This window comes from Chlorocebus sabaeus, chromosome 12 (genome assembly GCF_047675955.1).
Source record: "Chlorocebus sabaeus isolate Y175 chromosome 12, mChlSab1.0.hap1, whole genome shotgun sequence".
Classification (NCBI taxonomy): Eukaryota; Metazoa; Chordata; class Mammalia; order Primates; family Cercopithecidae; genus Chlorocebus; species Chlorocebus sabaeus.
The window spans coordinates 84,350,491-84,371,628 of record NC_132915.1 but is presented as its reverse complement, the minus strand read 5'-3'; the positions used below and the strand labels follow the sequence as shown (position 1 = coordinate 84,371,628).

At 51.5% G+C, this 21,138-nt stretch overlaps 1 protein-coding gene across 3 annotated transcripts in view; it reads left to right on the top strand.

Moving 5' to 3' along the window:
- The first annotated feature begins 4,039 nt into the window (after positions 1-4,039).
- Positions 4,040-21,138, top strand: part of AKNA (AT-hook transcription factor) — a 60,147-nt gene continuing 43,048 nt past the window's right edge. The window contains exons 1-2 of one of the 3 annotated variants that reach the window (XM_007968309.3): positions 4,040-4,153; positions 20,560-20,943. In XM_007968309.3, coding sequence (XP_007966500.3) covers positions 20,673-20,943 — 271 coding nt within the window. In that variant the 5' untranslated portion in view covers positions 4,040-4,153; positions 20,560-20,672. Of the gene's footprint in view, positions 4,154-10,041; positions 11,515-13,866; positions 17,228-20,559; positions 20,944-21,138 lie in introns of those variants that run through there. The other 2 variants (XM_007968310.3, XM_073021868.1) reach the window with 2 other exon arrangements.

Below are 21,138 nucleotides of genomic sequence, written 5' to 3'. Positions count from 1 at the left end.
GAGGCCAGCGTGCTGTGTGGTCTACCTGTGTGGCTGGGGTTTCCATGTGGGGAGAGGAGTGGACAGGACAGTTGGGGTCAGTCAGAGCACCACAGACCACCACCCTGCCTGCCCCCATGGCTCCATTTGGGATACACGGTGGGGTGTGCAGGGATGCTTGAGCCACACTCACATCTTGGAGCCTCTTACTTGAAGGCTTGAGGGCAAAACTTGAGTATTTACAGATAATATTTTTAGATTAAAACCCACAAGTATATTATGAGGCAGAATGTACAATGTGCATGAATGTTTTAAATCCCAGATGCTGCCCGTTCATTTCCAGAAGCTGCCTTAGAGATAAGGATTCGTAAGCAAGCAATCATCAAGAAGTGCCCTCAGGGGAGACCAGCAAGGACGTCAGGAAGCAGGACAGGGAAGGGGAGGAAGCCAAGGGAGGGTGAGATTTCAAGCAAAGTCTGCAGAGGGCAGCTTCAGCCTGATCCCAGGAGGATCCCAGGGCGTACACTAGGCCTAGAGTTGTCTCCACTCAAGGCCAGAGGGCCGGACTTTCATGCCTGTCAGACTTTGGACAAAGCCTACAGGGAGAGGCCGTAAATTCCCAATCACTTCCTGCTCTCTACCTATGTGAGCCAAGCTGTTCCAGTAGCCAAGGGCAGCGGGTGTCAGAACAAAACATATGGGATGGGCTCGGAGGAAAAGGTAGCAGACATGGTCTACTGTACGGCCTCAGTCCCGGCCCCAGCACTCATTCCTTCTGTCCTCAGTATTTGTCTGGAAGATGGAAGAGTTTGAGAAATCTTGCTTTGTCCAGGCCTATGTCCAGAGTTCTGTCAGAGGTGGGTTAGGGACAGTTGGTTCCATGCTCTTGTCCCAGATCCTGTTCTTAGCTGTCCTTGTTCTCTTTCCAGCCTGGGCAGATGACCTGAGACCTGAGCCATGGATTCCCCTGAGGCAGCTGGTGTTTCAGAAGGCACCCCTGCCATCCCCCCACAGGGTGCTGTGGACCCTCTGCAAAGAATGACCCCCCACCTAGCAGCAGGAGGGTTTTGTTAGGCCTCAGATCTCCTGGCGTTCAACTCCAAAGCTTATGTGGTCATGGGCAAGTAATTTTACCTCTCTGAGCCTCAAGTTCCCCATCTGTAAAATGGGTTTGGTAGGCTAAATAATGGCCCCCAAAGATACCCAGATTCAAATCCCTGGAACTTTGGAGTGTTACTTTATATGGCAAAAGGGACTGTGCAGACATGATTAAGTTAACATCTTGACATGGGGTGGGCCCAGTGTAATCACCGGACTCTTATAAATGGGAAGCAGAGAAAGATGTAACAGAAGAGGACAAGGTGTGATGATGGAAGCACAGGTTGTTGCAGTGAGATGTACTTTGACGATGAAGGAAGGGACTACGACCTGAGGAATATAGGCAGCCACTAGAAGCAGAGAAAGGCAAGGCAGTGGATTCTCCCCTCAAAGCCTCCAGAAGGAAGCCTCCAGAAGGACCTGAGCCCGGAGAGACTCATTTCAGACTTCTGCCCTCTGTACAAGGAGAAACTTGTGCCATTTTAATTTGTTACAGTAGCCATAGGAAACTAACACAATGGTACTGCCACCCCCAGCAGCTGCTACTCACAGCCCCATGTCTGTACTTGGAAGGAGTAGAACAAGAATGAGGTTTCTGGACTTGTTGCTTCTGGAATTCCTGGGCCTGACTCTGAGGCTGCAGCCCATTGGGTGTGTGGGTTTCCCTCCCAATGGAACTTTTAACCTAAAAACTTTCCTTTGCAAGTGGATGGTTGTCCAAAGTCACACAGCTAAGAAGGACAAGTTTGGACCCACAGTTGCCTGAAGCCTGGGTCTGCTCTTTGCTGCACCTGTCCTGGTGTCTTTTGAAGGGCCCAGTGTCGTGGGCTATGGCAGCTTCAAGTACTGGAAGAGTGGGGAGAGGGTTGTCAGAGGTCCACCCTGGCCACATGTACCTGTGACCCTGACATCTTTACTCATGATGCCGAAGTGGGGGGTGGAGGGAACGACTGGAGTCTCAGGGTCTGCTTCTCCCTTGCTGGAGAATGCTGGGCAGGTTACACAATGCACCAAGCCTCAGTTTCCCCTTCTGTTCAAGAGTCAGGACCGCCATGCTGCTCAAACCCAGGAACACACTTCACTTCCATGACCTGTGTGGAAAAACACTTTGGGCCCTTGCAACACTGACATTCCAGGGCCAGAGCCCAGAAGGATTAGCTAAAATGTTTGCCCCTGGCACAGAGCAGGCCCTTAGTGAGTAGAAGCTGCTGCTAAACTTGCTACCAAATATGTGTCTAGGGAGTAGCAGGCAACCTGGGGAACTGGGAAGTGCTTTCTACCAGGAGGAAAAACTCCAAAGCATTCAACTTTGGATGCAGCTGGAGGAAGGACCTTGGACAAGTCTCTTCTTGCATCAGGACTTATTAAGCCTCTTGTGTTAATAGGGTCAGTCAAGGTGCTGTTTAAATTAGTACCACTGATTTATTTCTTACGGGCCTGCCATTATTATTTATTTACTCTCAACAACTGCATAAGGTGTGGGTATGAATCCCATTTGCCTGAGGCTCACTGGCAGCAGGTGGCAGAGCTGGGGCAATGAGCCCAGGTGAGTTGGACACCGTGCATCCTTCAAGGTGTGTGTGTGGTGGACAAGGGATGATGTCTGTGCTGCACTCACAGCGGGACCTTGGAAAACTTCTTGTCCGTCTTCGGGCTGGGTTTGCATGCTTGCCTGATGGAAGCTTGGAAGAGAATATACCCAGGGGGTGATAATACCTGCGTACCTCATAGGAGACAACTGAACAGCAGAAGAGTTTCCAACAGGTCTGGCCCATAATTAGTGATCGAGAAAAGTTTATTATTACCGTCATTAAGCAGTCTACTTCAGCTATGGAAGTTTGTGATTTCCTCCTCACTGTGGCTCTGTGCAATCTGTTTTTTCTTTTCTTTTTTTTTAGATGGAGTCTTTCTCTGTCGCCCAGGCTGGAGTGCAGCGATGCAATCTTGGCTCACTGCAACCTCCGCCTCCCAAGTTCAAGGGATTCTCGTGCCTCAGCTTCCCAAATAGCTGGGATTACAGATGTGCGCCACCACGCCCAGCTGATTTTTGTATTTTTAGTAGAGACTGGGAGTGGGGAGGCGCTCACCATATTGGCCAGGCTGGTCTCTAACTCCTCACCTCAGGTGATCTGCCCGGCCTCCCAAAGTGCTGGGGATTACAGGTGTGAGCCACTCTGTGCGATCTTGCATAAATGCCTTACCCTCCGCACACCGGGCCTCGATCTCCGGATCTGCGGTGGGGCTGATTGCAGCAGGGACACGCAGCCTCCCACGTCTGAGATCTTCATCCTGCAGCAGGGTTTGCGCTCCCCGTGCCCGAGTCCCTGGGGGCGGGTCGCGGCGGCCTCCTTTCGGTGATTGGTGTACTCCCCGAGGCCCCGCCCCCCCGGGGCCGCCCCCCGCCGTCCCGGGCGGGCCTCCGGGATTATGCAAAGGAGCCGCCGCCCCGCCCCGCGCCCGGATTGGAGGCCTTTGTTTGCCGCTCAACTCCAGGAAACCACCCGCGCGCGGCGGCCGCCAGCAGGTGAGACGCGGGGAGGGGCTCGCGGGGCGTCCGGGGTGGTCCCTGCCCCTCGCTGGGACTCAGTTTCTCCGTCAGGAGAATGGGGAGGGAGAGTGGACAGCGCCGGTGGGCTCCGTTCCACTGGGACGGTGCTGCTTTCGGTCTTTTCCACGTGGAAACCCCACGCGCCTGGGGAAAGAGACGCATCACCGCTCCGGGAATGGGAGGTAGCCCTGGACAGGCGATGCGGGCCCCAGTCCAAACCCTGCCGGTCGCGGGGTTCCGTAGCCTCCACCCTCCGGCCTCAGTCTCCACCTCCGCACAATGGGGGCGTTGGCTTTTTCTCTTTCCAGCTGGGGCTGGTGGCAGGGAGGGGAGGGGTCCCGGGGGAGCTTGGGGCTGGGCCTTGGCGGGGCCTCGGGCTGTGTTTGGGCTGGAGGCGTGGCCCGGGTTGCTGTGGTTACTGGGGAGGTGAGGCTTTTCTGTCTGGGATTTGTGTGAGATTCGTTCACCCGCAACAATCGCCGCAGCCTGGCGGCCCTCTGAGCCGCGTGCGCTTCCCGGACGCCTAACGCAAGTTTCTTTTCCTCTTTTTGTCAGTGGGGGAAGGTAGAGCAAGGGCCAGGGTCGGGTAGGCAGCCTTGACAATGGTAGGAACTGAACGGGCTGCAAAAAATAAGTCCAGTTCCCTCTTGGTATGCCTGCGGAGGAGAATGAGGTCCAGAGAGGGGGCGCGACTGGCCCAAGGGTGCACAGCAGGGAGGCGCAGAGCTGGGCTCTCCCCAGTGTGATGGGGCTGGCACAGGCAGAGCCAGAGTCTGCTTGCTGCGTGACCTTAGACGACACTTCCAAAGCTCCTTTCCCGGGCTTTTGTTAAAAGAAATGACGGATTGGAGTCCATCATTACCTATGTTTAAAAACCTGCTTCTGAGATAGTCGGAAGGGATAACAAACGTGGGCTATGTTGGAGCAGAGAGAAGCTGAGACAGGCTGCAGAGAAAAAAGACATTGTTCCTGTCCTCTAGAACAGAAGAAGAAATGGGCTGGAACTGAAGCATGAAAGACTAAAGTTAGACAGATACAGGGACTTCCCGAAAGACTTCCAGGTGCCTCCTTGGAATTGGTGGGTTTTATTTGGGGGCTGTTTTGTTAGTAAAACAATGACTGCCCATCTGTTAGAGGGGGCCTAAGTCTGGTTTACTTACTAACAGGGGAGTGGAACCTATGATGTCTTGGTACTCTGGGTTTATTCCTTGGGGCAGTCGTCTCACAGTTCTTCTGCAGGAGGGAGATGATGCCCACGTGGGGCGTTTGCCTCCTAAGGTCCAGCCGGTTTGCATTTAAAACATGTGATTGGGGCTGCTTCTTGCAAGGGGATTTCATCAGCTCCCACCGTCCTGCAGACTCTGCCAGAGGCGCTGGGATCGGGGTTTCCAGAGAGACCGGGAATGGCCCCAGCTGCAGGGCCGTCAGGCTGAGAGGGTGTTTTGGAAATTGGTGCACAACATGGACACTTCAGCTTCCCCCCCGTGGGGGCGTGGAGAAGGAAAAGTATTTTTAAAGCATTCACATCCCCAGTCGCATGCCTGGTCCTTTTTATGTTTCCTCAGTCCTGGAAGGTGGGAATGATCTGGAGACCAGGAGTAAGAAGACCTGGGTTTAGATCCCCAGCCTGGCTTCAGTTCTGAGTGCCTCAGTTTTCCCTTCCATAAAATGAGGTTGGTAATGCCCACTTTACCCACTTTTTTTTTTTTTTTTTTTTTTTTTTTTTTTTTTTTTTTAAGACGGAGTCTAGCTCTGTCTCCAAGCTGGAGTGCAGTGGCATGATCTCGGCTCACGGGAACCTCTGCCTCCCGGGTTCAAGCGATTCTCCTGAGTCAGCCTCCCGAGTAGCTGGGATTACAGGCATGTGCCACTACACCCGGCTAATTTTTGTATTTTTAGTAGAGACGGGGTTTCACTATGTTGGCCAAGATGGTCTGGATCTCCTGACCTCGTGATCTGCCCACCTCAGCCTCCCAAAGTGCTGGGATTACAGCCGTGAGCCACCGCGCCCGGCTACTTTACCACCATTTTAAGGCTCGAGTGAGGTTGACATCATAGAAAGCTTTTGCTCAGTCCACATTCTAAGTAAATGAGGAAACTGAGGCTCAAAGAAAGGAAGGAATAATGATAACAATAATACCATTGGTATTATTAGCTAATATTATAGCTAATATTTATTGAGTGCTACATTCTAGCCACTGTGCCAGGGGTTTTACTGCAACAAGTGAGGTTTGGGAGGGCAGGAGCTCTTATCTGTTTTGTCACCATTGTTATCCCCTAATGCCTACCTAGTACAGAGCGCTACATAGAGTAGGTGCTCAAAACATTGTTGTTGGTCATCTAGATTATATCAGTTACATGATGTTGTTGAAGTGGGTGTTATTGTTGTCCCTCTTGTACAGATAGAAAGCCTGAGGTTCAGAGAGGTTAAGCCACTTAACAAGAGTCACACAGCTTCTCACTGGTGTTAGTGCATCCTTACTTTGGGGTGTGCAGGGTGTGCTGGTGTCAGCTCGGGAGAGCGGATTGTGTCCATCTCTTCCCAGTGCTTCATTCAGTGATATCAACAGCTTGAAATTGGCATGGCCAATTTCAGTAAGGGGATTTAACACCATCAAAATTAGTAACCACCACAAATCAAGGCTTTTTCTTACTGTTTTTTTTAAAGAGAGCTGCAGGTGAAGGATGTTGGGGTATGGAAGGCCAGCCTTGCTTCTGCTTGGCAGCCTGGATTTGGGGGCTTTTTGGCAGAGCCCAATGGAGCCAGGCCAGAAGGCCTGCCCCCACTGCAACTCTCCTGAAGTATGGGATTTAGGAAGAAAACCTTTATGGGATGGCTTTTGTAGTATACGGTGTGAGTTATGCAGTGCAGCAGCCCTTGACTTGCAAGCAGGTGGGTTTGAGCCTGAATTCCAGGCCAAAATGTCTGGCCTTTAACCTGAAAGTGACAGGAGCCACGGATGGTCATTAAGCAGGGGAAAAAGCTGACAGGATGGTGCACTAAGAAGACTAATCGTTGTGCCAAGGGATTAGGGGGTAAGTCAGGGTGGGTGTAGGGAAGAGGCGCTGCAGTTGGCCAAGGGAACCAGGAGGAGGCTAACAGAAGCCCCTCATTTTCTGAGCATGTCCTGTGCACAAACACGTTATTTTGTTACTTTACACATGCATGCCTGAGGGAAGGAGAAGCCTCTTGTCTGTAGCTGAGGATATTAGAGAAGTTCTGAAACAAAACAGCAAAGGCTCATCTACCAGAGTTGACCCAGGCTTCCTGCCCTCAAAGTCTCACATTCTCACTCGCTCCTCCCGCCTGCACCCCAGCTTGCAGTTCCGTCTTGGCTCTGGGCTTCCTCGCCAAATGTCAGGCGAACTCCAGCTCCATTGCCAAGTGAGACCTTCTGTGCCCAGTGCCACTCCCATACCAACCCCTAGGTCCTTGCCAGCATTCTCCCCCCAAGCCCCCGCTACCACCCCAGCCAGCTCAGCTTATTCTGGGGAAGGAGCCTGGGATCAGGGTCAGAGTGGGATGTCCAGCTGTCAGTCTTCTCCGGGTCTTGGGACCACAGCCAAGGACCAGGACTGAGGAGGGGAGGTCTTGGGGTCTAGGAGGCACACTCAGTCCCCCACGAAGGATTCGTCTGGAGGATAATGCTTTATGTGTGGGTACAGACCCAACTGTGCCTTAACGTGCTGTGTGACTTTGGGCAAGTTGTGTAACCTCTCTGAGCCTTTCTTTATCTGTTAAATGCCTATTTATGAGGATCCAATCCAGCAACACATGCCATGCCTCCAAATGCAAAAAGTGGCTGAGGCTGGGCGCTGATTGCATCCTTTCCTTTTAGTGATTTTCACGTGTTCCCACATGTTGCATAATGACTATATTGCAGAAAACAACATATTGTATTAGAGTTTAAACAGAGGAGGAGAAGGTGTGGGGGTTACAGAATGTTTATAGGATGTCAGAGCTGTAAAGGGCCTCAAAGAGCCCAACCATACATTTCACCTTTCACAGGAGGGGAAACTGAGGATGGAGGAGCCCAAGGTCAGAAGGAAGCACCACCCAGATGTGAGGTGGTATTCGTTTGTTTTGTTTTTAAGAATAGTACATGTTCATTTCATTCTTATTTTTAAAGCAACTGTTATTTTTAGAAAATACCCAAAAGGAAAAATGGTAAACTTGCCTATCAAAGAAACTTGCCTATAATTCTACTACCTAGTAATAATTATTGTAAACTTGTTTTTTCTTTTTTATTGAGACAGAGTTTCACTCTTATCTCCCAGGCTGGAGTGTGGTGGCACGATCTTGGCTCACTGCAGCCTCTGCCTCCCAGGTTTAGGCGATTTTCCTGCCTCAACCTCCCGAGTAGCTGGGATTACAGGTGCACGTCACCACACCCAGCTAATTTTTGTATTTTTAGTAGAAACGGGGTTTCACCATGTTGGCCAGGCTGGTCTCGAACTCCTGACCTCAGGTGATCCTCCCACCTCGGCCTCCCAAAGTGCTGGGATTACAGGCATGAGCCACGGCACATGGCCTGTTGTAAACATCTTAAAGCATGTCCTTCTCTTTCTTTCGCTTTCTCTCCCTTTTTTCCTATCCTGTCTCCTTCCTTTCCTCCTCCTCCTCTTCCTCCATATTTTACTATTTTAAATGGACTCCAACTAGATATATGTTATTTTATAACTGGCTTGTCCACTTAACATACAAAATTTTTACATTATCTGATATTCTTCATTAGCATGACTGTTAACAGCTGCTTATCCCTTTGAGCGGAACTATCACAATTTCTTTCAATGGTCACCTGTTACTGGACACTGTGATTGTTTCCAACTATTTTACCTATTGCAAGTTTCAGTTGCAAAGTGATTGAGGTTATACTGTATGGGGCTGGGCACGGTGGCTCATGCCTGTAATCCCAGCACTTTGGGAGGCCAAGGCAGGCGGACACGAGGTCAGGAGATCGAGAGCATCCTGGTTAACACGGTGAAACCCTGTCTCTACTAAAAATACAAAAAAAAAAAAAAAAAAAAAAATTAGCTGGGCGTGGTGGCAGGGCCTGTAGTCCCAGCTACTTATGAGGCTGAGGCAGGAGAATGGCGTGGACCCGGGAGGTGGAGCTTGCAATGAGCCGAGATCGCGCCACTGCACTCCAGCCTGGGCAACAGAGCGAGACTCCATCTCAAAAAAAAAAATATATATACACACACACACACACACACACACACACACACACACACACACACACACACTGTCCGGATTCAAACAGCTTGGTTCAAACCAGCTTCCTCACCTATAAAATAAAATGGGCATCATAATTTCTCCCTCTTTGGATTAGTATGATGATTAAATAATGAGATCTGAATCCATGGAAAGGCTTTTATAAGGTGTTTGACACATAATAGGTGTTCAGTAAAGTTTTGCTGTTAGCAGTCCCTTCCTGGCACATGCACGTTTTTTCTGTTTGACTCTTTGAAAAGAGCATGAATTTGAATGTATGTATGTGTTTTCCTCAATATGGCCACACCCTCCTCATAACCCATATCTCAGTTGGCTGAGAAGGGCCTGTTTGCTCTGCTCCTTAACTACTCAGAGTGGGGACGGAGTTTCTAGCTGGGTCAGTGAGCCCTGGAACTGGTTTAAGGGTTGCAGGGAATAGGGTTACAGGGAAATGTCAGCACCTCCCTCCACTTGGGAAAACTGCCTCTCCCTTTTTGTGTCCAGGACTCATCACTAGAGCTGGGGTTGATAATTGTGGAAGCTGTGGATGAGGAAAATTAAACTCAGTCCTGCAGGGAGCAGGTCATAGGGCGTTTCACGGAAAAGGCAAGGCCATTTATTTGTGAACAGTTACTCTGTGCCAGCTGGGCACTGGGGCCAAGAACTGCAGGCACATAGTCTCATTGGTCATCCCAAGAGCGCTGTAAAATAATTATGGGCCCATGTTACAGATGTGGAATCTGGGATTCAGAGAGGTTAAGCAGCTTGCCCAAGGCCACACAGCTTCCAAGGGAGAACATGGAGTTCTCTGTTTGCCCACAAAGCCCGTGTGCCTTAACACCTGTGCCCTGCAGCCTCCTGTCCGCATGGCATTTCTGCCTGAGTGGGCAAATGGAATAAAGAATCCAGGAGGTTTAGTGTTAGAAGATAATCTCTGATAACCTCAGAGACAATCTCATTAAGCCCCAGGTTCCAAAGCTCAGAGAAAGGAAGGTGCTTATTCCTGGTCACTCAGGCTGGAACTTGGGTCTCTACTTCCCTAGAAGTAGAGAATATTTCATCATTTCTTCTTGGTTCACTCTGGAAATCCTCACCTGCCTCCTCTCTCCCTCAGACTCCCTGTGGATTTTTTTTTTTTTTTTTTTTTTTTTTTTTATTTTCTGACAGAGTCTTACTCTGTTGCCCAGGCTGGAGCACAGTGACATGATCTCGGTTCACTGCAACCTCCGCCTCCCAGGTTCAAGTGATTCTTGTGCCTCAGGCTCGTGCAAAGGGCTGGCAGGGTTCTGCAGACACAGCCACGCACATGCCTGTTGCTGGTAAAAGGATGAAAGTCATCAAGCCCTGGTAGTAGGAATCAGAGGTTTTTTGTTGTTTTTGTTTTTGAGACAGAGTCTTGCTCTGTCGCCCAGGCTGGAGTGCAATGGTGCAATCTCGACTCACTGCAACCTTTGCCTCCCAGGTTCAAGCAATTCTCCTGCCTCAGCCTCCCAAGTAGCTGGGATTACAGGCACCTGCCACCACGCCCAGCTAATTTTTGTATTTTTAGTAGAGACAGGGTTTCACCATGTTGCTCAGGCTCATCTCGAGCTCCTGACCTTAGGTGATCCGCCCACCTCAGCCTCCCAAAGTGCTGAGATTACAGGTGTGAGCCACTGTGCCGGCCAGGAGTCAGAGGTTTTTGTTGTTGTTTCTTTTCTGGGTGACCAGGAACTAATCTCTTCTCTTCTCTGGGCCTCAGTGTCCTCACCTATACAATGGAATAATCCTTTTCTTCCCACTTTGACGTTCTGTTCTTGAACATCTAGTGCTATAAAGAAGAAAGCATTTTGGGAAACCAAAAGGCTCTGTGTGGAACCAGGGCCTCACTATAAAATCGGAACATTGGCTTTGTGAATTGCAATTCGTTGGTAATAAGCTCCACTCTCGATTTTATTGTGCACAGGTATTAATTATCTCTGCGGGCTGCAATGCTGTGAGCACCAAGCTCGGTTATTAGAAGTCGGGTCTTTGTGTGTTTGAAACTCTACTGCAGCTCATCAGCTTTGTGACCTTGGGCAAGCTGCTTGGGCTCTAGGGGCCTCTGTTTACTCAGCTGTGAAATGGGGTTGTCACATCAGCCTCATTGGGTTGTTATGAGGGCTGTGAGTCAGGCTTGGGCAAGTAGCTAGGTCGGGTGGATCATCCAGGATATATTTATTGTATTTCTATTATATATCAGGTTCTGTGTGCTGGATCCTGGGGATATGATGATGAGAGCCTCACAGAGCTCCCGGTTGAGTCAAGAGACAGATGTTAGTCCAATAATCACATACGAAATATAGTTCCAAATGGGGAGTCCCCAAGGAGGGCACGCTGGAGCTGAGATCTGGAGGTTGCCTAGAAGTTAACAGGGAAAAGAAGTGGGACTGGATGAGGGGAGGAGCAGGGCACATCTGTCCCAGGAAGAGCAAGGAGGCCTGGGTGGCAGGAGCACGCTGACCAAGGGCAGAGAGGGTGGCGGGAGAAGAGGCTGGAGCAACGTTCAGCCTATGGAGTTTCATCTTCTTTCTCAGAGCCATGGTAGCTAGCTGTGTGTCTGAAGCATGGAGGGGTCTTGTTTGGAAGCTTCTATCTTGAAAGATGGCATCGGTGCAGTGCGGGGAACAGATTAGTGGACCCTAGAGCTTTCCAGGTAAGGCCGATCCAGGGACCCACATGGGGATGCAGAAACGGGGACAGATTCTGGTGAAATTTAGGAAATGAAATAACTGGGAGTTGATGATGGATTGGTTACGGGATGTAAGTAAGGGAAAGGGAAGCATCCAGGGTCACAGTTGATTCTCAGTATGTACCTGGGTGAAAGATGGGCCAAACTAAGGAGGGGTGGGTTTGGAGGGTGGCAACAGTAGGAGCTCAGTCTTGGACATGCTGCTTCCGTCTGCTAGAATTTGGCCTGTGGATGGGGACACTGATCTAAGAGGGGGCGGTGCATGAGCAAAGGCAGGGAGGAGGGTTGGTCGTGCTTGGGGGTGCAAGGAAATGGAACAGACTGCACTGCAGGTGGTTCTCCTTGGTGTTAGGTGGCTGCCCCTAAGATGGGTTTGGGGTTATCCAGGGGCCACAGGCCATGCCCAGCAACGGCAGCCACCTGGCATTGATAGCAGTGCTGCCTGGGTTAATGACCAGGGAGGGAGGGTGAGTGAGTGACAGGGTGTCAGGGGAACCCGCCCCTCACACAATGTCACACATGGCTGCCAGGGCTGGTAGGGAGGGGCCTCATTAGGGTTTGGCTCTGCTCCATGTGGGGCTGGGGGCTGCAAGGAGAGCCCTGCCACCCAGATGTGGGTAAAAGGCAGGGAAGGGGATAGAGGGGTGGGCGATTACTAGGATGAGGGCTCCTGGTTCTAGCCCTGGCTACGCTAAGATATTCACCAGCTGACCTTGGGAAAGTCCACTCATTCATTCATGCATGGAATGCATTCATCAGCCATAAACAGTGTGCCAGGCTTCAGGAAAGGTATTAAGATCTAGCCTTTAGAGGAGACTGGAGACTTATACCTAAGTAGCAGCAATAGTTGTAGTAACAATAATAAAAAAGCTCAATACATGACTGTGTTCTGGGTCCCCTGCTGTACCCTTGGTAGGCATCTCCTCACTGAATCTTCACAGCAGCCCCTGTGGGGTGGCTACTCTTCTTATCCCTGTTTTACAGATGAAGAAACTGAGGCTTAGAGAGGTGAAGTTTCAAAGGTCAGAGCCAGCAAGAGATGAGGCTGGGATTTGAACCCAGGTCCACAGTGCCTTGTTTGAATGTCACCTCCTCATAGAGACTTTCCTGACCATCCTATAACCGTTCTCCTCCAACCCATTACTCTTGGCCCCATGGGTTCTCTACCAGGGCCAGTCCCCTGGGACACTTAACATCTCTGATGCCCAGAGACCGACTCTGTTGGCCCGGGGCGAGTCTCAGGCTTCAGTGCCACCTGGCCCGGGACACGGATCATCACTCGGTCTCATTGTTCACAGCTCTCTCCTTGAAATTATACATGTGCTTGCTTATTGTCCATGTCTCTGCTAGAGTAGAGAGCAGGGGACTGGCCTGTCTTGGGCCCTGCCATATTCCCAGCACCTTTAAAAGCACCCGCCACACAGTAGGAGCTCAGTGAGTACCTATGAATGAAGGAATGGGATGCTGGGGCTTGAGAAAAGACAGCTTGACTGACCATCAGGATCGATCTGTTCCCAACATCTGGTGAACCCTTGGAGGGTTCTTACAACAGGGAAAGTTTACCTGATCTCCCAGTTTCACACCTCCATGCTGCCCAGAACATCCCACTCTGGCTGCAGGACCACCTCGGGGTCAGGACAGTGGGTTGAGATGGCAGGAATCACCAAGGCCTCCCTGAGATTCAGGTTGCACATTGCTAGAGTCAGAGCTGGAAGGGCAGGAGTAGTGTTGAGTCTGAGCTCTCACCATGCAGATGGGCCCTGAGGCCTAGTGACGGAAGGAGCCTTGGCTAAGATCAGGCCATGGTTGAAGAGGGCCTAGGAGGTAGGAGCTACAGCATGCTGTGTGACCTTGGCCAAGCCTCTGACCTTCTCTGTGCTTTAGTCTCCCCATCTGTACCTGCAGGGCCTGGGCTGAGATGATCCCAAGCCTAGGACGTCAGGAGTTCATTCCCTGAGTCCTTTCCTGGGCAGCGCAGACTGCAGAGGGCTTGCAAGGGGTTAAGCTCCTCCGGCTCTTGCTCTGCACGCAGACAAACCCCCTCCTTCTGACAAACACTTGTAGGAAATCAGGCTGGGCGCTTCCTGCGGAGGCGAGGCGGCCTCAGGCCTCAGCCGCGGCAGGGGCGGGGAGAGGTGGGGAGCGATGCTGGTCTGTGAGCAGCAGCTTGGGCTGGCAGAACGGCCTGGAGGCGGGCCAGGGCGCAATGGAGACAGGGGGCTCCCTGGGTTTGGAACAAAGACTTCACAGACAGGTCCCCTGAAACTGGGTCGGCAGGACGGTGGTGGAGCCCGAGAGAGGTAAGAGATCGGAACGGAGGAGGGCCCAGGAGGCCGCCTTCCTTCTGGATGGTCCAGTCACAGACTCTCCGGGACAGTCCAGGCAGCCGGACCAGCCCAGCCAGGAAGTTGCAGCTGCTGGAGCTGCACTGCTTTTCTCTTGGCTCAGGGGGGCCCGGCCTCCAGGGCAAGGGTGGTTTTAAGGAGGATTTCGTCAAGCCTCAGGATGCTAGATTCCAGTCCCAGCTCTGATTCTGATCTCTTGTGAACTTGGACAGGCGAGTCCATCTCTGTGCCTGGGGTGTCCTCGTCTGCACCTGGAGAGTTAGTGTCCTTGGTTGCTAACGGGTCTCAGAGACGATGCAGGGATGGGGAGCAGGCCAGGAGGCAATGATGGCATAGGGGGGTGGTCCCCATCGACGGAGTGGCCCCTTATGCCAGCTGTGTAAGGGCAAGGAGAGGAGCCAAGGACTGTCCGAAGACCAGCAGACCCAGCTCAGCTCTTGAGGATGGCAACACCAGAGCTGTCAACAGCCAGGGCACGTTTCTCTTTCTTCTCAGCCTGTGCTGCTGGAGCCGGCTGGGGGCAGGGAGAGGACACACAGAGGGGGAGTGGCTGGTGCTTCCTTGTGGGACTAGTGTCCACACAGCTGGTGGGAAGCCCTTGAGAACAGCAGGTCTGTGCCCTGCCAACCGGTGGGTGGGGGCATGGTTGAGCCGAACAACACAGCATTTTTGGAAGGTCTGGTTACTGATTTGAGGGGTCTTCCTTCCCCATCTCCCTGACACATCTTACAGCCTTGGTTTCAGAGTTGCGCACCCCAGCTTTAAATCCTCTGTGCTTCCTGACTGTGAGGTCTTCTGAGAGCCTGCCACGCCTCTGTGCCTCAGTTTCCTCATCTGGGAGGTGTCAGGGTGGTAGTGGGGGTAGAAGCACAGGGGCACCCTGGACAACCCTGGCTGGATGGGAAGGGGCTGCAGAGGGCAGAGGGAGGCAGTGCGGGCTGCGTGGCTGGGCTGGCAAAGGAGAACCTGGGAGTCTGGGCAGTTCTGAGGGACTGAGCCATAAAGGGAAGGGTCCCTGGCTGTGGAATGACTGAGCAGGTGGAGAAGCCCTGTGTGGGTGGTGAGGAAGAGGAGACCTTCCCACCCAGGAACTGAAGATAGACACCCTGGGGGTCTATTAGACCCCTGAGAGAGCAGGGGCAGTGGTGGCTCGCGAGTAAGAAGAAGATGTACAGAAGGGGGGTGCAGTGGCTGCTACTTCCTTGTGGGGCCAGTTTCTCCAGGGATGGCGGGGACCCTGAACTCCACAGCCCTCCCCAGCTCAGACAGCTGGAGTCTTCATCAAACCCCACTCACTGTCTTTTAGGAGCAGCCCTGCTGCCCTAACGAAGGCTGGCTGGAACAGCTCTGCCTTTACCTGGCATTCAGGCACCCCTGTCCATAGCTCTCCTTCAAAGTCAGGCCATACTTTCAGACCTCCGTGCCTTTGCCTATCTGTTCCCTCTGCCTGGAATGCCCTCCCCAATCTTCTACCCCAAATCCTCACTCTTCCTTAAGCCCACCTTAAAACTTCCTTTGGTAACGCTTCTGTATTGTACTACCCCTCACTGTTTAAAATTTTGGCATGCTTTTACTCTTTTCTACATTCTTTGCATCTTATGGAGTCCCTGGTATATAGTAGGAAGTCGTAGGGCTTTTTTAAAAAGTTAATTTGCACCCACGGGGTGCTCGGTATGTATCTTTGTATTTTGAAATGTGATCTCAGGGAGGAAGAGAGAGGTTAACAGTTCTGAGGCTATTGCCCTCAGGAGCTGAGTCAACCAGGGACTTCAAATTCAAAGCTCTTTGAGTCTCATCCCCTGCCTCCCAGCCCACCCTAGCAAGGTGATATCCCCTTGCAGTAGCAAGAGCAGGTGGTACTTTCTCTATTTTACGGTGAGGAAAATGCAAGCCCAGCTATACACAGTGAGTAACAGCAGCCGGGACTAGCACCCATCTCCTGATGCCCAGCCTGCTTCTCTACCACAGCATCATCCCAGCCTGAAGTTGGCAGGTAGTTGGCACTAATGTGTGTTTGTTGACTGACTAGCTGAATGGCCATTTCTGGGGCTTTGTGGTGCGGAGGTCCACGGCTCACATGGAAGACAGAGGCCTCGCTCAGGAAAGGCTCACTGGTTTAGGCGCCTGGGGGCAAGTGTGAAACTCTAGCCAGTCACTGCAGCTGCCTCTGACCTGGTTACTGTGAGATTTCTACCATGACTGAGTCATCCCAGAAGACAGGATGTTCCTCTTTGTGCACCCAGAGGCCTCTGTGATTGGGCAGGCTGCTCTGTGGCAGAGCTAGAAAAAAAAGCCCTTCAAAAAGTCCAAAAACCACATGCCTCCCCCGGCCCCTTCCTCAGCAGAGGCTTCAGAACCAGAAAAACAACAGCTAAACTGTAGCCCCTCCTCCACCTGCCATAACAGCAGAAGCGAGGAGGCCTAGTGAACTTCAAAGGGCAGGCCCTGCCTGAGGCCCTGGTTTAAAATGCAGATTCCTGGGCCCTATCCCAGGGCCACTGAGTCAGGCTCTCTGCAGGTTGTTTCAGGAAACTGCCTGCTTAGAGGATTCTTAAGCACACTGAAGCTTAAGATCCCTGGCAGGGATTTCCAAGAAGGGTACAGGCCCTGCAGGAGGTATGAGAAGCAAGAATTAGAGCTTCTATTTAAAATATAGTTGGCCAGCTGGGTGGGTGGCTCATGCCTGTAATCCCAGGACGTAGGGAGGCTGACGCAGGAGGATCACTTAAACCCAGGAGTTTAAAACCAGCCTGGGCAACATGGCAAAACCCCATCTCTACAAAAAAAATTTAAAAATTAGCCAGGCATGGTGGTACGTACCTGTGGTCTTAGCTAGCTACTCAGGAGGCTGAGGTGGGAGGATCGCTTGAGCTCAGGAGGTCAAGGCTGCAGTGAGCTCTGATCGCCACTGTACTCCAGCCTGGGTAACAGTGAGACCCTGTCTCAATAAAATAAAATACAGTTGATCCTTGAACAACACAGGGGTTAGGAGTGCCTCATGCAGTCAAAAATCTGCTTATAACTTTTAACTCCCCCAAAACTTTATCAATAGCCTGCTGTTTACTAGAAGCTTTGCTGATAACATAAACGGTTGATTAATGCATATTTTCTGCGTTATATGTATTACATACTGTTTTCTTACCATAAAGTAAGCCAGAGAAAAGAAAATGCTATTAAGAAAATCATAAGGAAGAGAAAATCTGCTTACTTTCATTAAGTGGAAATGGATCATCACAAAGGCCTTCATCCTGTCATCTTCACATTGAGGAGGAGGAATTAGGGGGGATTGATCCACTGTCTTAGGGGTGGCAGAGGCAGAAGAAAATTCACATGTAAGTAGAGTTCAAACTGCGCAGTTCAAACTGTGTCATTAAGGGTCACCTGTGTTTATTTTCTTTTTCTTTTGTATTTTTATTTATTTATTTATTTCTAGATGGAGTTTCGCTCTTGTTGCCCAGGCTGGAATGCAATGGCACGATCTTGGCTCACTGCAACCTCCGCCTCCCAGGTTCAAGCAATTCTCCTGCCTCAGCCTGCCGAGTAGCTGGGATTGCAGGCATGCACCACCACGCCCGGCTAATTTTGTATTTTTAGTAGAGATGAGATTTCTCCATGTTAAGGCTGGTCTCGAACTCCTGACCTCCAGGTGATCTGCCCGCCTCAGCCTCCCAAAGTGCTGGGATTACAGGTGTGAGCCACCACGCCCAGCCTCCTTTTTGTTTTTAGTAGAGATGGGCTTTTGCCGTGTTGCCCAAGCTGGTCTTGAACTCCTGAGCTCAAGTGATCTGTCTACCTCGGCCTCCCAAAGTGCTGGGATTACAGGTGTGAGCCACTGTGCCTGGCCAATTTTCAATTGCATCTTTTTAGAAAATCACTTTTGAAAGTATTCTTTCTAATACATGTAATATATTAGCATGATGTGTTCGAGCACATTTGTTTTTATGGATGGGTTGTGTGATTAAAAACATATTGGGGACCACTAGGCCGAAACTGACAGTTGCAGATCTTGCTCTGGCAGGAAGTAGCCGGGTGATCTTAGCCAAGTTCTACCCTCATGTTTGTAGGGAGGACAGATTGAGAACTTAAAAGTAGAGCTTCTAGCCAGGCTGGCGCCGAGTGGGCTCTTCACATGTGGCGGGGACTGTAGGGCTGGAGGACAACATGCAGGGTGATCTGGAGGAAATTGTGGGGCTCTGCATTTGGGGGTAGAGAGGAAGACTGGGCGGGGACAGAGGAGAGAAGCCCCGAACACCCATCCACAGAGCAGGAGCCGCAGCCAAGGAGGAAAGAATGGTATTCCCTGTCCCTCCCTCCTCCAGCCCTTGAGAAGTCAGCCTTTCCCGGGCTGCACTGTTCCCTGGGGAACTTTGTGTCCAAAAATAGTTGCCTGCTGACTTTTCTCAGCCACACAAATCAAGCGGGATCCAAGTGCTCACGAGGATAAAGGGACAAACACAGACCTTCTGTCCTGGGAGGCCTGGAGTCATACTCCCTTCGACACAGCATGCAGGGGAGAAAGCCCAGACTGTGGGCCAGGAGGCTGACTTTCGCCCCTGCCTTGTCCTGACCCATGTGTGGCTTTGGGTAAGGCCTCTCCCCCTTTCTGGACCCCAGTTTCCCCATCTGTGGAAGAAGGCCTTTGTGTGAGCCGCCCCGGGGGCTGCTGCGCTGATGGGCGGCAGTTCTCTGAACCCTCCATGGCAAGGAGCTCCCTGGGGGACCGTGCCCACTCTGGGTCAGCTTTGCACTTCCTGGACCTGGCTCAGTGCTGGCATAGAGGAAGCGCTTAGGGAAATAGCGGGAGCGTGGGAAGGAAGAGGCAAAAGGAGACGAGAGGGAGAAGGAAAGACGGAAAGAAGGAGAGGGTTGAGGGAAGGCAGCGGAGGAGCCCTTCTCTGGCTACCCTGTTCCTGCAGCAGCCGCCTGACAGGTCCCTGTGTGGCCAGCCTCCCTGGTTCATTCTCCCAGAGCAGCCCGAGGGGAACTTTTAAACCACACCTCTGATGGGCTTTCCCTGTGTTCAATTCCCCAGCCGTCGGGGAAAACACTCCCAGGTCCAGGAAAGCCCCGGTAGGCTTGCTCCCCGCCCCCAGGTCGCCTCACTAGGAAGGCTTTTTCTTTAAATTGAGGTGAAATTCACGTAACATAAAACTAACCATTTTTAGATGAACAGTTCAGTGACATTTAGTATATTCACAGTGTTGTGTAACTGCCACCTCCATCTAGTTGCAAAGCATTTTTCTCACTTCCGAAGGAAATCCCACACCCAGCAAGCAGTGCCCACTCTCCTCTCCCCCAGCCCCTGGCAAACACCAGTCTGCTTTCACTCTCCAAGGAGGTACCTTGCCTGGATATTTCCTATCCATAGAATCACACTATATGTGGCCTTTGTGTCTGGCATCTTTCACTTAGCATAATGTTTCTGAGGTTCATCTATACTGTAGCGTGTGTTGGGACTTCATGCCTTTTCGTTTGAGCACCTGTTTTCAATTATGTTGGTTAGCGGAATGCTACCTTTTTTTTTTTTTCCTTTTGAGACAGGGTCTCACTTTGTTGCCCAGGCTGGAGTGCAGTGGTGCTGTCATGGCTCACTGCAGCCTCAACCTCCCGGGCTCAAGTGATCCTCCCACCTCAGCCTCTCGAGTAGCTGTGACTACAGGTGTACACAATCACACCTGGCTAATTTTTTGTAGAGACGAGGTTTTGCCATGTTGCCCAGGCTGGTCTCAAACTCCTAGACTCAAGTGATCCGCTCACCTCAGCCTCCCAAAGTGCTGGGATTGTAGGCGTGAGCCATCATACCTGGCCTGGAATGCTTTTTTCATCATCCTCCCCCACCTCTCAATCTGAATTCTTACCCGAGTGAGGTCAGAGAAGATTCCCAGAGGAACTAGCTTCTAACCTGGGATCCCCAGACTACCCTGGCCTGTGTCAGGGCAGCCTCCGTGCCTCCTCTGGCACATCTCACCTGGATTTGTAGTTGCCTGGTGATCGTCTGCTTCCTCCTGGGCTGTCGGTTCTCCGGTGAGCAGGGCCTGTGCCCCATGCCCACACAAAGAGCCAGTACTCAGTAACACTAGCTAGGATGCATAGCTGGCCACTGGGCTCCTCATCGTGTGTCTCATCTAGTTTATAAAACCCTGGAGGGGGCCAGGCATGGTGGCTCACGCCTGTAATCCCAGCACTTTAGGAGGCCGAGGCGGGTGGATCACGAGGTCAGGAGTTCGAGACCAGCCTGGCCCATATGGTGAAACTAAAAAATACAAAAATTAGCTGGGTGTGGTGGCGCACGCTTGTAGTCCCAGCTACTCAGGAGGCTGAGGCAGGAGAATCACTTGAACCCAGGAGACGAAGGTTGTAGTGAGCTGAGATCGTGCCAATGCACTCCAGCCTGGGCAACAGAGTGAGACTCTGTCTCAAAAAAAAATAAAAATAAAAAAGCAGACAAAAAAACAACCGTGGAGGGAGAAAGGAATTATTATCCTAGCTTTATTGATGAAGAAAATGAAGGCAGAGTGACTTGCCCAAGGTCACAGAGCTTTGGGAGGACGCAGCCAGGAGTTGAACCGGGGCTAATTCCAGAGTTCCTGCTGGTGACTTCTTGTTCCAAATAAAAGAGGGAATCAGGAGAATTAATGATATTTCTTGAATATGTTCCTGACAGGACACAGGCAGGATGGCCAATGCCGACAGGAGCCAGCGGTGACTCTGGGGCCCCTGGCAGCAGCTCTGTCTCCTGAAGATGAAGTGGCCCAGGTGAAGCTCAGGCCAACCCCGATGGCCAGCTCGGAGACTGAGATCCGCTGGGTTGAGCCTGGCCTGGGGAAGGGCCCCCAGCGGCGGCACTGGGCCTGGGCTGAGGACAAGAGGGATGTGGATAGTAGTTCACAAAGCTGGGGAGAAGAGGGACTCTTTCCCAATGCCACCAGCCCCGAGCTCCTGGAGGACTTCCGCCTGGCCCAGCAGCACCTGCCACCCCTGGAGTGGGACCCGCATCTGCAGCCCGATGGGCATCAGGATTGTGAGTCAGGAGAGACTTCAGGAGAAGGTGAGACTGACACCCCTCCCCCTACAGTGGTGTCCCGTCCCCCACATCACATGTTCTAGCAGGGGGGAAGGGAGTGGAGGTTGCTTCAACATTTTCAATTAAATTCTACAAAGTCTATAATTTAAAAATTTAAAAAATTAAAATTGTATAAGTAATACCATTCATTGCAGAACAACCAGAAAATATAAGGCACAA